This window comes from Calypte anna, chromosome W (assembly GCF_003957555.1).
Source record: "Calypte anna isolate BGI_N300 chromosome W, bCalAnn1_v1.p, whole genome shotgun sequence".
Taxonomy (NCBI): domain Eukaryota; kingdom Metazoa; phylum Chordata; class Aves; order Apodiformes; family Trochilidae; genus Calypte; species Calypte anna.
The window spans coordinates 2362321-2376015 of record NC_044276.1 but is presented as its reverse complement, the minus strand read 5'-3'; the positions used below and the strand labels follow the sequence as shown (position 1 = coordinate 2376015).

Here is a 13695-nt window from a genome sequence, read left to right as displayed (position 1 = left end):
GTCCCACTAGCAGGAACCAAGATGGCCCTGGGTGTGGCCGAGGTCTTTTTCAGGGTTAAACAACTTCTAATGTGTAGTACCTAGAGATCAAGTTAGCTTGCTTGATTGCAGCAGATGTTTCACATTCATGGATCAGCTGTGCAATAACATCCAATGCTCAGTCCACCCCTCCCTCATGACCCCATCCATGTGTTTCATCTATTCCTTGGTGGATTTGGTGGAAGCTATAAAATCATTCACCTTTATGTTGCCATTCGAGACTCACCTGAGCCACACTGATCTTAGCAGCCTGACCCACCTGCTTGTTCTTTGGATATTCTTCTGGGGCCCAACTCTCAGGTACATGATGGACTTTTTCAAACAGGTTCTGTGGATGTAACAGAGCACCTTACCAGGATGAAGCAGCTCAGATCTGTCAATTGCTCTGCTCCCATTGCTGTACCCATCCCCACGGAGCACTAGAAACTCTTATAACTAAAATGAAACAGTCTTTTGCACATTGTTATCATCCAAAATAAGTTCTCAGAGGTTTTGTGATAAACAACACTTTCCAGACATTGGGTATATTAGGGCAACAGGAGGGAAAAAAAATATGGATGCTAGAGTGGCAATTTTTGTCACATCATTCCACCAAAACAATATGGTCTAGATTTGAAATGTTATCTGAGGTGATTGCAAAACTATGAGTATGTGCTAGAGGTATTTTTGCATTAGATGTTGCTGTAATACATATCCCTATAACGAAACAGGATTTTCATACAGCTATTCAAATGTCACTGACTTTTCAAATTGCCTTAGCAGATTACCTTGGACAGATACAGTCCAACTTGCTGAGTCACAAATTGTTACAGTCCCTGCAAGAGTTAACAATCCAGTGTTCTTCTATTTTATCAACAGTACCACCAGAGAGAGCTCCTATTCTATTCCTGGTTGGATCTGCTTGCTCACACAAAGCAGTGGTAGCTTGGCATGATTCTGCTTCAGACCAATTTGCCAGACGACTTTCAACAAGACAAGAGGGCATGGTCTTAAGTTGTGCCGGGGGAAGTTTAGGTTAGATATTAGAAAGAATTTCTTTACGGAGAGGGTGATCAAGCATTGGAATGGGCTGCCCAGGGAAGTAGTGGATTCTCCATCCCTGGAGATATTTAAAAAGAGACTGGATGTGGCACTCAGTGCCATAGTCTAGCAACTGCAACGGTGGTTCAAGGGTTGGACTCGATGATCTCTGAGGTCCCTTCCAACCCAGCCAATTCTATGATTTTATGATTCTATGATAATAGCCATCACATGTCATGCTACAGGAAGGATCAGCACAGGTCGTAGAATTGTGTGCAGCAGTAGAAGCCTTCTGATTATTTTTAGTGACAGATATTAATATTGTAGTGCATTCTCAGTAGGCTTATGGAGTGTTAGTTAGAATAGATGCTTGCTAACATTCTGCCTTTCCAGACATGATCAGCATTTTTTTCCCCTGGAACTATCATTGTTTTATTAGTACTTTTTAAATGAAAAACCCCATCTGAATGTTTTAGCAAGCTGCTGACACTCATTCGGAGTATAAATAATATTGTACCACCACTCACCAAAGGAAAGTTCCTAGCAGTTGTTCAAATGCAGAAACATTGATCAGAGGAGCTGAGGTATTTTTGGGGGCTCTACTTCTGCCTCTCTCTTCTCTTCTTCCCCTCTCTATTTCAGTCTTCAAAGAGCTCTTGGAGTGAAAGATTCCCTGAGTCACAGAATACCTCAGTCAGGAGGAGACCCCTGAATATATGGAATATGGTGGCTACAAGCTTAGCATCTTCACTCCAGCTTCTTCAATTCAGGCAGTGGTCATATGTATGATGTCCAGAGTCCTTGGTCTTCAAGCAGTGTCACCTCCAAAGCTAAGGGTTCTGTAACAACATCTTTAGGACTTTCTGTGCCTGTGAATTCCAGTTCTCCAAAAGCATTTCTATTGTTCTAGCATTTCAATTGTTCAAAAGGTGCACTTTACAAAATGATGTCTTTAGGGTAGGGCACACTCCAAATGAGAGAAGTATTGGTGGCATTATGTGCAATAACATTATTCACTATGTACAATGATCACAAACTTCATAACAGCAGAGTATAAGAAAACTGAATAAAAATGGAAAATTTACACAAAGCAGCACAATTATAAATAAAAAATTGCCCATTTTGAGAATATTTTTCTGTATCTTCTAACTGAAATGGTGGCCACCAGGAATTAAAATATGCTTTATTAATATATTTCATTCTGGGGAGGGGGATCCCATATTAAATTTGTCCCAGTGTGTTAGGATGCATCCTAAAGAGTACAAAAGGTATACCATTTCTCTTCCTTGAATCTCCACAATATCTCAATCCAAGCATTGCACCTGGTGTCCCTTAATGCCTGACAAGGGAGAGGAGCTGAGGGAGTCCCTGATCAAACAGGTGGATGCACACTGGAGTCTACTCCAGTCCCTCCTCCCTGTCACATACAGCAAGACAAACTGGACAATGGGCAGTGCAGTGCAGTCCCATTCAAGTCACCTAAACTTTTGCCCCAAATCTGGTTTTCATACCCGGTATCCATTAAGCCAATCAAACACACAGAGCTTCTGGTCATTCATGTCTAGCAGAAATGTCCTTAACCAAGGTGCTGCCTTCTTAGGATAGACCTTCCAGTCCATGAATCTTACAGGGAAGGTGACAGCAAGCCCAGCACTGGACACAAGATGTGGCCACCAGCAGGAAACATTCAAAGGTGCCAAAGGTTCATAAAATAGCTCTGAGGCCACTGTGGGCAGAGATGGTGTCCAGCAGCTGGGACAGGCTGGTGGACATTGGCTGAAGGAAGCAGATCCCAGTGCTGCATTCAGGTGGCTTCCCAGGGGACATTAGTGTCCAGGTGAAGTGACCTGAGGACACGGTCTGTGACACTGACCTTGATGGCACCCCTGGGAAGAGCTGGTGGTGTTTGTACTCCCACAGAGCCTTCTCCCTGCTGAGCACCTCTGGGCTGGCCTGGCCACCCATCCCTGCACCCTGTCCCCAGGTTTGTGGCCACCAGCAGGAAACACTCAAAGGTGTCAAAATTTCATAAAATAGTACTAAGCCACCCATACCTTCACCCCCGAGCTGGGTGTACTGCTTTCATTAGACCTAGAGTTATGTCAGGGGAGATTTAGTTTGGAAATTAGGAAAAATTATTCACCACAAGAGTGTCAGACCCTGGAAGGTATTGCCCAGGGTAGTGGTGGAATCACTTTCCCTGGAACTGTTTAAAAGACGTGGTGCTGAGGGACTTGGTTTAGTGGTGGACTTGGAAAAGAAATTATTTGTTGAACTTCATAATCTTACTGATCTTTTCCTATCAAAGTTATTTTATGATTCTGTGATTCTACTATTAAGCTAAACCCAGACTGAACTGGCTGAATTTCTGCTTCCTTGGTTATTGGGTTTTTTCCCACTTCAAGAAGTTAGGAACTTTCGCTTTGAGCAGCTCAATCTCATGACTCAGTTTCTCTACTTCTTAAAGGCCTACAGTTAAGCTGTTGTTGATAACCAGGTTGACGCCCATGATTCTGACGTCTTTCTGAAATTGTTCCTGGTGCTGTGGGTGCCCAGGGGGGAGAAATGGAAGCACCAGCATCCCCACCTTCTCTCCTGAGGCTGCTTTGTTACCTGTCTTATAAACAGGTGAGAGAGACAAAGAGCCCAGAGAACCACATCCAGGTGGTTTCCAGGGGAATGACGGTGAGGAAAAGAGGTCACTGCTGCCTCCTGCAGCATCACGGACTGAGGAGCGTGCTCCTGGCTGCCTGCTGGATCCTGACAGTTGTAAAACATTCTGGCACACCTGGAATTGCTGAGACACAGCCAGAAGCAGCTGCAGGCATCTGAGCAGCTTGGCTGGGCTGCCTGGCATGGGCTGCCTTCAGCTTGGAGAGCTGCTGCCTGTCAGAGAGTCACCGTGTGAGAAGGGCTCTGGAAGTTTCCCCGTCAGCAAAGAGACCCTGAGCTGTGCTCTGCCTCAGATTCTGTCAAGCACTGAGATGTCTGAGTCGAAAAGAAGAGGCTGAATGTTTGAGGACATTTTGAATGTCCTCATATCAAAACTCACAGGCAAAAAGCATCAGCACCCTGGAAAAAGACTCCAACTATGAGGACCACAACTTCCTGTGAATTCAGATATTTCTCTGGAGAAAACCACCCTGTGTTTTTCACTTGGCCAATCTCAATGCTTTTATTACATGTTTTCTGACCTGCTGTTCTCACCATTTATACACCAGGTTCATGAATACATCTCAGTGGGTTGTTGGGAAAACAGTTCAAAAATATACAGATTTTGAAAAATCCTGACTTACTTCAGCTTAGGCTACAGTGGATTAATGGTTATTGAGGCCTAGTTACAGGTTACTAAAAATGAGCTAATTGGAAAGAGATAACTCATTGGAAGCGGAAGAGAAAAATAATTATGTGAGAAGAGTGGTTCCATGAGAATGGTATGTGTAATTGGAATACAAAGCCACCTGCATGATATGATTGTGTAAACAAGGCTTCTCTATATAAGTGAGTGCAAACTATTAATAAATGATTTCATACGATCATATTGATGTGTATAAGGAATCCTTAAGCCTCTGCAGACTTTTTTCCCACAAATGGCGCCTGAACAGGAACTAAGGGTGGCCCAGACCAGGGACTCTCATGCTGTTGCTTCCAGGAGCAATGAAGACAGATGGAATGAGAGGGTAGCAGAGAAGCCAGTCGAAAGGAGATTGCTGCCCCGGCAGTCTATGTAGCTAGTGCCCGGCTATGGAATAAACGAGCTCGGAATTGAAGAATCTTGCCCTGGTCAGGTGAGCAGCTGGGGAGGAGATGGGGTCTACACTCTCTAAAGAAGAAGAGGCAGTAGTTAAGCTCCTCCAATATATTCTGCCTAAGAGAGGTTTATCATATGATGGCAAATCCTTACGAGAATTGCTGAAATGGGCACAGGATAGAGACTTGATCCTCTCGATGGGTACCGTTTTTGAGTTACCTACTTGGGAAGCCATAGGTACTACCCTATGGAAAAAAATTAGCGAAGGAGATAAGGAGGCAGGACGCTTAGCGTTACTTTGGAAATTGATTAAAGAAACTTTAAAAGAGATGGAAAGTGAAAGAGCGGCAGCCACCTCTGTTTTCGCTGCACCAATTCCGGAAAAGCCCAGTAAAAGCATTAAGACTGGTAGCTCAGCCGCTGCGCCTCCTGCTAGCGAAATGCTGCCGGCGCCTCCAGTGAATCCTTTTGCCAGTAGCCCGCTGCTGCCCTTACCGGGACTTCTCGGCACCACAACCTCAGGTGGACAGCTGGAATATGCGGGTGCAGGAGAAAGTACATCTTACGAACCTGATTTGCTGCCTCCTCCGAGGGAGGATGACACGAAAATGGGAGCCTTTTGATTGGAAAATATTAGAAAAGGGTAGAGCAGCAATAAGTCAAAATGGCATTAAGTCTCCTATGGTATAACAAATGTTGAAATACATTTTTACATGTGATTTGTTGATACCGCAAGATATATCTCAATTAACTGACATTTTGCTTTCCCCCTCTCAATTACTATTGTTTCCTAGGGAATGGCAGGAATTATGCAGTGCCGAAGCATCTCAGCCACGACAACACGATGATCCATTGTATGGTATTCAGGTGCAAATGCTAATGGGTAAAGGTCCTTTCGCTGATAGCAATTTGCAAATTCAGTTTGCACCACAGGTGTTGCAATTAACTCAAAAACTTGCTTTACAGGCGCTGACATCGATCCAGGAACCTGGCCGACCGCATACTTTCGCTCATATTAGACAGGGTTTAAATGAGTCTTTTCCTGATTTTGTTGATAAACTGTTCAGGGCGATCCAAAACCACCCTGATTTGGATGAAGATTCCAGACAGCGTATGTTTAGGGTTTTAGCCTTTGATAATGCGAATGATAAAACAAGGCAAATTTTAGGACCATTGCCTCAAACAGCTGAGGTTGCAGATATGATTGAGCTCGTAGAACGCACTTGGCAATCGGAAAAGGCCGCCTTTATGGCTGCGGCGCTAAAAGATGCGGTGTCAACAGCGCCAAAAGGCAGGTTGCCGAATGATAGAAAATGTTTTAATTGTGGTAAAGCGGGTCATTTTAAATCGCAATGCAGAGGTGCAGGACCCAGACGGAAGTGGTGCTCAAATTGCAATAGAGATAATCACAATATATCTGAGTGCCAACAGTCGGGAAACCGGCTGCGGAGTGCGAATTACCCTCACGCCAAGAAACAAATTCGGGGAGCCTGGTCCGTTGGTCAGGGAGTTCAGGGACCTCAGGGGCCCTGGATACCATCAGCTCTGCCACGCACGGGAGTGCTGGAGTTGACGTGAAAACAGCAGTAGATGTAACACTGTTAAACACTGATGTGCATTTAGTGGAATCGAATATTCAGGGACCTTTGGGACATAATTTGTGTGCTTTACTTTTATGACGGTCATCTACTTCTAGGCAAGGTATTTTTGTAGTCCCTGGTGTGATTAATGCTGATTCTACTGGGTTGGTAAAAATTATGGTTTATACTATTACTCCACCGGTATCCATTCCAAAAGGCAGTAGGATAGCACGATTAGTACCATTTGTGTCACAGGTACCGTGTAAAAGTAACAGGGATAGAGGAAGTGGAGGTTTTGGCTCCACTGGAGCGCCACAGGTTTATTTTGCAATGGATATAATGGAAGGCAAACCTGAGGTAAAAGTACTTCTCAGATCTAAATGGAATGAGACTATTACATTGACAATGATGATTGATACAGGAGCAGATGTCACAATAATTTTTCATCAACACTGACCCTTAACATGGCCCACCGTACCATCCCCCGCAAGTATTATGGGGGTGGGAGGAACGCAGGAGACTAGTATTAGTAAAGATCCAGTTGCTTTGCAATTTACTGACGGGTCTCAAGTGTCAGTTAGACCCTATGTCATGCATGCACCTATTATGTTAATAGGGAGAGATGTACTCAGTCAACTGAATGCTAGACTTGTAACACAGCCTTTTTAGTAGCGGTCACTGAGGGGCAGCCTATCCTAAAAATCAAGTGGTCTACCAACGATCGTGTCTGGATAGATCAGAGGCCGCTAACAATCAAACAGATGCAGCATGTGAAGGAATTGGTACAAGAACAACTCATGGCTGGACATATTGTACCGTCTACATCGCCATGGAATACGCCTATATTTACAATTCCTAAAAAATCTGGAAAGTGGCTTTTACTGCGTGACTTGCGTGCTAGCAATGCGGTCATGGAGGATGTGGGAGCATTACAGCCTGGACTACTGTCCTCGGTAATGTTACCAGAAAATTGGGATCTATTGGTAATAGATTTAAAAGATTGTTTCTTTACAATTCCTTTACATCCAGATGATGCTGAATGTTTTGCTTTTTCAGTTCGTTCTGTTAATAAGGCTGAGCCAGCACAAAGATATCACTGGGTCGTATTACCGCAGGGAATGAAGAACTCCCCAACAATGTGTCAAAATTATGTTGCCTGGGCCCTTCAGCCTTTACGATTGCAATTTCCTGAGTTGATTATCTGTCATTATATGGATGACATTTTAATGTCAGGGAGAACACTCAATCACGACGATGTTTTAGCTCATGTAAAACAGATTGTAGAAAAACGTGGTCTAAAAATTGCTCCAGAAAAAGTACAGAAGCATGAGCCTTGGAAATATCTTGGGTGGACAACCACAGGGAGTGCAGTACGGCCACAGAAGCTTGCTTTTAAAAAAGAAATTAATACCTTAAGTGATGTACAGAAACTTGTGGGTGATATCCAATGTGTGAGGTCACTTTGTGGGATTACTAATGATGATTTACAGCCTTTGACTGATCTTTTGGATATCACCTCTAATGTGACCGATAAAAGAGAGTTACAACCCATACATCAAAAGGCCTTGACTGTTATTCAGGAGAAAATTTTAACGTGGCATGCATCTCGCTTTGTAGCAGAGTTGCCAATAATGTTAATGGTAATAAATTCAGGTCAAGATCGAGTTCATCCTTTTGGGTTATTAGTTCAATGGGATGCCAAGAAAACACAAGCTTTAAGAATTTTAGAATGGATCTTTTTGTCAATAAGCTTACGCAAAACAATTACAACAAGGGTTGCAGTCTTATCTCAAATTGTTATAAAGGGCAGAGCGCAATGTCAAGACATCGCTGGAGTGGACCCGGGACAGATCATTTTGCCCCTTATGCAGAACTATTTGGTTTGGCTACTGCGAACTTCAACGGACCTGCAAATAGCCTTGGCACAGTTTGTCAGGGAAAGAACGAATTCTTGCCCCTCAACGCAACGGTGGTTCAAGGGTTGGACTCGATGATCTCTGAGGTCCCTTCCAACCCAGCCAATTCTATGATTCTATGATATAGCTTGTTACCACTTTTATCTAACATGCAGTGGGAGTCATGTAGTTTTTTTGTCTGACAGTCCAGTGGACGGCAAAACGGTCTTTACGGATGCTGGAAGAAAATCCCATAAAGCTGTTGTTACCTGGGAGGAGACCCCTGGCAATAGAAAGAACATTTAATTCAAGGGAAGTCATTTGACTCTTTGCAAACCCTTGAACTTACCGCAGTTATTTGGGTTTTTGAAACATGGAATAATACTGCTGTAAATATAGTCTCTAATTCACTTTATGTAGTAGGTATTGTTTTGAGAATGTATCATGCCATTTTGAAGGAAATTTCGAATAAGCATTTGTATTTCTTATTGCAGAAGTTACTAAGACTCTTAGCAGAAAGAGAACATCCTTATTATATCACTCATATCCGGAGTCATCTTAGTGACCGAGGTTTGGCTATCGGTAATAACTGAGCTGACCATTTAGTTGCACCAGCGTGGACTGGTCCTTCTGTTGATGTTTTTTTACAGGCTCGACAATCTCATGCATTTTTTCATCAATCTGCTAAAGTGCTAGCGAAGCAATTTCATTTACCTCTGGGGGATGCCCAGGGAATTGTGAAATCTTGTCCTGATTGCCAAAAGGTTGATCTTGATATTGGGATGGGAGTCAATCCTAAAGGTTTAACATCCTTGGAACTGTGGCAAATGGATGTCACTCATGTACAACAGTTTGGATGCTTAAAATATGTGCATGTTGTTATAGATACTTTTTCTATGGCCGTTTGGGCCTCTGCTCAGACTGGTGAGGCAACGAAACGTTATCAGACATCTATATGTATCCTTTGCTGTTCTTGAAGCACCTCAGTCTATTAAGACGGACAATGGCCCCGCTTATTCTTCTGCTCTTTTTCGACAGTTTTGTGGACAATGGTGTATTCGACATGTTACTGGTATTCCTCATAACCCTACGGGTCAAGCAGTAGTGGAACGTTGCCATTCGGTACTAAAGACACTCCTTGAAAGACAAAAAAGGGAGGAGGAAGGGAGTCCTCCACAGGACCGGTTAAGTAAGGTTGTCTATGTCATGAACTATTTACGTCTTACAGGAGATCGTACAGAACCTCCGATATTGATTCACCAAAAAGTTTTAGCAGACTTTGCTTTGGAACCTTCCCACAAAGTTTTGGTGGAATTCAAGAATTCCATCACTGGACAATGGGAAGGGCCGGCAGAGGTGAAACTGACTGGTCGAGGTTATATGTGCTTACTTACAGGTACTGGAGTGCTTTGGGTACCGAGCAGATGGGTTCGACCATGGAAACAAAGGCCTTTAAATGTGGATTCACAGTGATGATGTTTCTGATATAAGTATATGGTTTGGAAGATTGTACTGATTTATTTTATTTCAGGCTGATTCCACCAGATTTTAGTAGTAATAGTGTTTTGGTTTTTAAAGTTTTTGGTAGGTGTTGTTAAATTTTTCTCATATATTGGTAAGGAGTACGATAAAGTCATAAGAATGTTTTTCAGAGGCCGAGAATTGCTGCGGAGAGAAAGAAACTTCCCCCCCCAGCTCTTTTCCCCACGGCTGCCAGCAAGTCTGCTACAGCTGCAGCTGCTGCCTCTGCCCCTGCAGATACTGTAGCTGTGAGCCCCGCTGGGAGGGGGAGAAAGGACACCACATAGCCTGATTAAAAAAAAAAAAAAAAAAAAAAAAGAAGAAAAGGGAAGAGCATATACCCGCATGAGAAGAAAAAAGAATGTGAACTCATGAGAGCATTAATGAGTTATCAATAACATTTTAGATCAAACTGGTCAGTGCAACAATTGGGCTTAGAATATAAGGGAAAATTTGAAATTTGGGTTTCATGCTGCTTCATTTGTATCACATATAGCAGCAGGAAACGCCTTTGGTAAGAATTGATAAAAAAATAAAAAAAATGCACCAACTAGCTTGTTAGCTTACAGATTTAATTAGGCAAGGCTTATCAGTTATATATGTTATTATTGCTTTTGTATTAGTATATATGTTATTATTGCTTTTGCATTATTGGTATGCTATTGATTTTGCATTATTAGTATGATGTTTATGACAATATATCATTAGCGTGTTATCTTACGTAATGAAATAAGTCAGAATTGCTCAAAAAACAAAAAGGGGAATATGTTGGGGAAACAGTTCAGAAATATACAGCTTGTGAGCAATCCTGACTTACTTCAGCTTAGTCTGCAGTGGGTTAATGGTTATTGAGGCCTAGTTACAGGTTACTAAAAATGAGCTACTGGGAAAGAGATAACTAATTGGCAGCAGAAGAGAAAAATAATTATGTGAGAAGAGTGGCTCCCTGAGAATGGAATGTGTAATTGGAATACAAAGCCACCTGCATGATATGATTGTGTAAACAAGGCTTCTCTATATAAGTGAGTGCAAATTATTAATAAATTATTTCATACGATCATATTGATGTGTACATGGAATCCTTAAGCCTCCACAGACTTTTTTCCTACAGTGGGTGTTAGTGGACGTGGGAGAGACACAGCCAGCAACTTCAGTCCTGTGGGAAGGGGATGTTCCTTCCCCATGTGAGACAGATCCTTAAACATCTTAGTTTCTTCTTCATGAGATATCTATTACTGTGGTGCTGCTTGCAGTTCCCATCCTCCAAGTGTGCCCAGCAAGGAGTTGTTAGTCTTTGGGAAGGTGGGAAACGCACGGGGAAGGCTCTGCTCCTCAGGCAGCAAGAGCATTGCTGTGCTTCTGCAAGGACTGCAGGGGACTGGGAAGCATGGCAGGGTTGGGATCAGAACAAATGGGCCCTCAGATGGATTTGTAAGCCATCAGGAATCCATGGGAGAGAGCAGAAAGTTTGGGAAAGGTAAATTATTTTGGACTCATGCAGAAGTTATAGAAGACTGACCTGATCAGGAAAATCATGTGTTGGGTGGGGAGGGATCACCCACCTTTAATCCTTTTCTTTACTATAGGACTGGAAACTCCAGGAAGCAGTTTGCTTGCATAAAAATGTGTTTTAGCACCCTGAAAACTGCTGATTTACGCATAACCTGTGACTTATTCCTCTTGTCAGAATGCCCCCTGGAGCATCATTGTCACCAGGTTCATTGGCAGATAGAAACCTCTTTTTCTTTTGATGGGATTCATCCTTCATTGCCTAAAAATGAATGATTCAGATCTAAGATAGTCCCCAAGATCTTTGTATGTGGACACAGCATCAGAGGATGAGCCCTTACATGGCAGGAGATCTGGGATTAACTCTCACCAAGGTCCAAGAATCACATTGCCCCTTACCTTGCTCTATTTTGGTTGCAAAATCACAGCCTAGACTCTCATTGCTGTGTCTTTCCCTTTTTTATCATTTTCCTCCTTTTCACCCTGTTTCTTAATGTTCTCACATGAAATGCAGCTCGTATAAGATCTGCACAAGGAACATGAGCACAACTGTTGGTAAAAGGGCTCGAATGTATTCATTTGCTTTCTCTTTTCTTACCAAGCATTCTACTCCATAAAATTACCTCTGAAGAAGAAAATCAAGATTCTTTCATCCATATGACCAAACCCAGTCACCCAGGCACAAGGATTCTTTTCTTTCCTCTCCTTACACACCTCCTTGAACAAAGCAACCCATGTTAGATGTCCAGACATGCACACATCCCTTGGTCAAGCTCCCCTAATCCTGCAGTCACACCTATGATGATGTTTGTTGGATCTTTCTCTAGGCTTGCCATGGGATGGTGGACAGGACATCAGCACCCTCAAAGAGCCTGCTGTTGGGATTGATCTGTGGAGGGAAAATGCCCCAAAGAAAAGGCTTGGAGAATCACACTGCTGGACCTGCATTCATTCTCCTGGGATTTTCTGACCACTCCAGCCTGCAGGGCCTGCGCTTCACAGTCTTCCTGCTCATCTACCTGGTGGTCCTCACAGGGAACAGCCTGATTGCACTCATCACAGTGCTGGACTCAAGCCTCCACATCCCCATGTATTTCTTCCTGAGGAACCTGTCCTTCCTGGAGATCTGCTACACATCAGTCACTCTGCCAAAAATGCTGGTGGGTTTCCTGATGGGAGATGGCAGGATCTCCTTCCTTGGCTGTGCTGCCCAGCTCTACTTCCTGGATTCGCCGGGCAGCATCGAATGCCTTCTGCTGGCTTCCATGGCCTATGACCGCTACACAGCCATCTGTGACCCTCTGCACTACAGCCTCATCATGAGCAGGGGGCTCTGTGTCACACTGCTGGTGGGATCATGGATGGTTGTTGTACCAGTGCAAGTAGTTCAGACCTACCAGGTGTTCACTTTGCCCTTCTGTGCATCCCACGACCTTCATCACTTCTTCTGTGATGTTCCTCCTCTGCTGGAACTGGCCTGTGCAGACACTTTCTGGAACCAAGTGACTCTGTACACCAGCATCCTGGTTTTCGCAGTCCTTCCCTTTTCCTTGATAGTTCTTTCTTACACTAAAATGATCAGGGCAGTTCTGAAAATGCCTTCAGTTGTTGGCAGACACAAAGCCTGTTCCACCTGCTCCTCACACCTTGGGGTGGTCACTCTCTTCTATGGCTCAGCTGCAGTGTTCTACTTCAAGTGACGCTCAAGGGACTCTGTAGACACTGACAAATACTTTGCCCTGTTTTACACAGTTGTGACCCCTGTGTTTCACCCTGTCATCTTTAGCCTGAGGAACAAGGAGGTGAGAATTGCCTTGAAGAGACTCCTATGGACAAAGCGATACTGCAGGGTGGTGAATACAGTCCCAAATAGTAATAGATATCGTGGTGTAGTACATGGTTGCTTGATCACAGATTCTTCCTATTTGGTCAGACAAAATCAGATTTTCTGCTTGGCTCTGATCCTGCTCAAGGTGGAAAGTGGTCTCCTGCTGCATTTCTGTTATGTCGTGCTCCACCGCGGAATCTTTGTACTCCAGAGAACCTTCAGTGACCCTGAAGAGTTTAATGAAAATACCTACTTCAGGCTGTGTCTGAACAGGGTCACCAGTCAAGGGAAACAGTCAAAGCACAGACAGTAGTCAAAGGGATCTAGTGACACATCCAGAGAAGAGATGACCACCCTCAGGTATGAGGGATCACGTGAGAGACCCCACAGATCATCTGCAGTGTCTCTAAGAGTCAACTAAGGAGAGTTTAAAGGCATGAAGGTGATTCTCCTCCATTGTGTTATCGTGCGTTGACTTGTGTCATTCTTGATCAACTTGATGGGAAAGGAAGGGAAAAAGGAAGTCAATAAAAGACCAGGGAGACAATGTAG

At 43.6% G+C, this 13695-nt stretch overlaps 1 protein-coding gene across 1 annotated transcript in view; it reads left to right on the top strand.

Annotated features, from left to right (window-relative positions):
• The window catches only part of LOC115600043 (olfactory receptor 10A7-like), a 28402-nt gene extending 14946 nt beyond the window's left edge, over positions 1-13456 (top strand). Inside the window, 3 exon segments of the mRNA XM_030468278.1 lie at positions 3868-3918; positions 7474-7706; positions 12143-13456. Coding sequence (XP_030324138.1) covers positions 3868-3918; positions 7474-7706; positions 12143-13456 — 1598 coding nt within the window.
• The last annotated feature ends 239 nt before the right edge of the window (positions 13457-13695 follow it).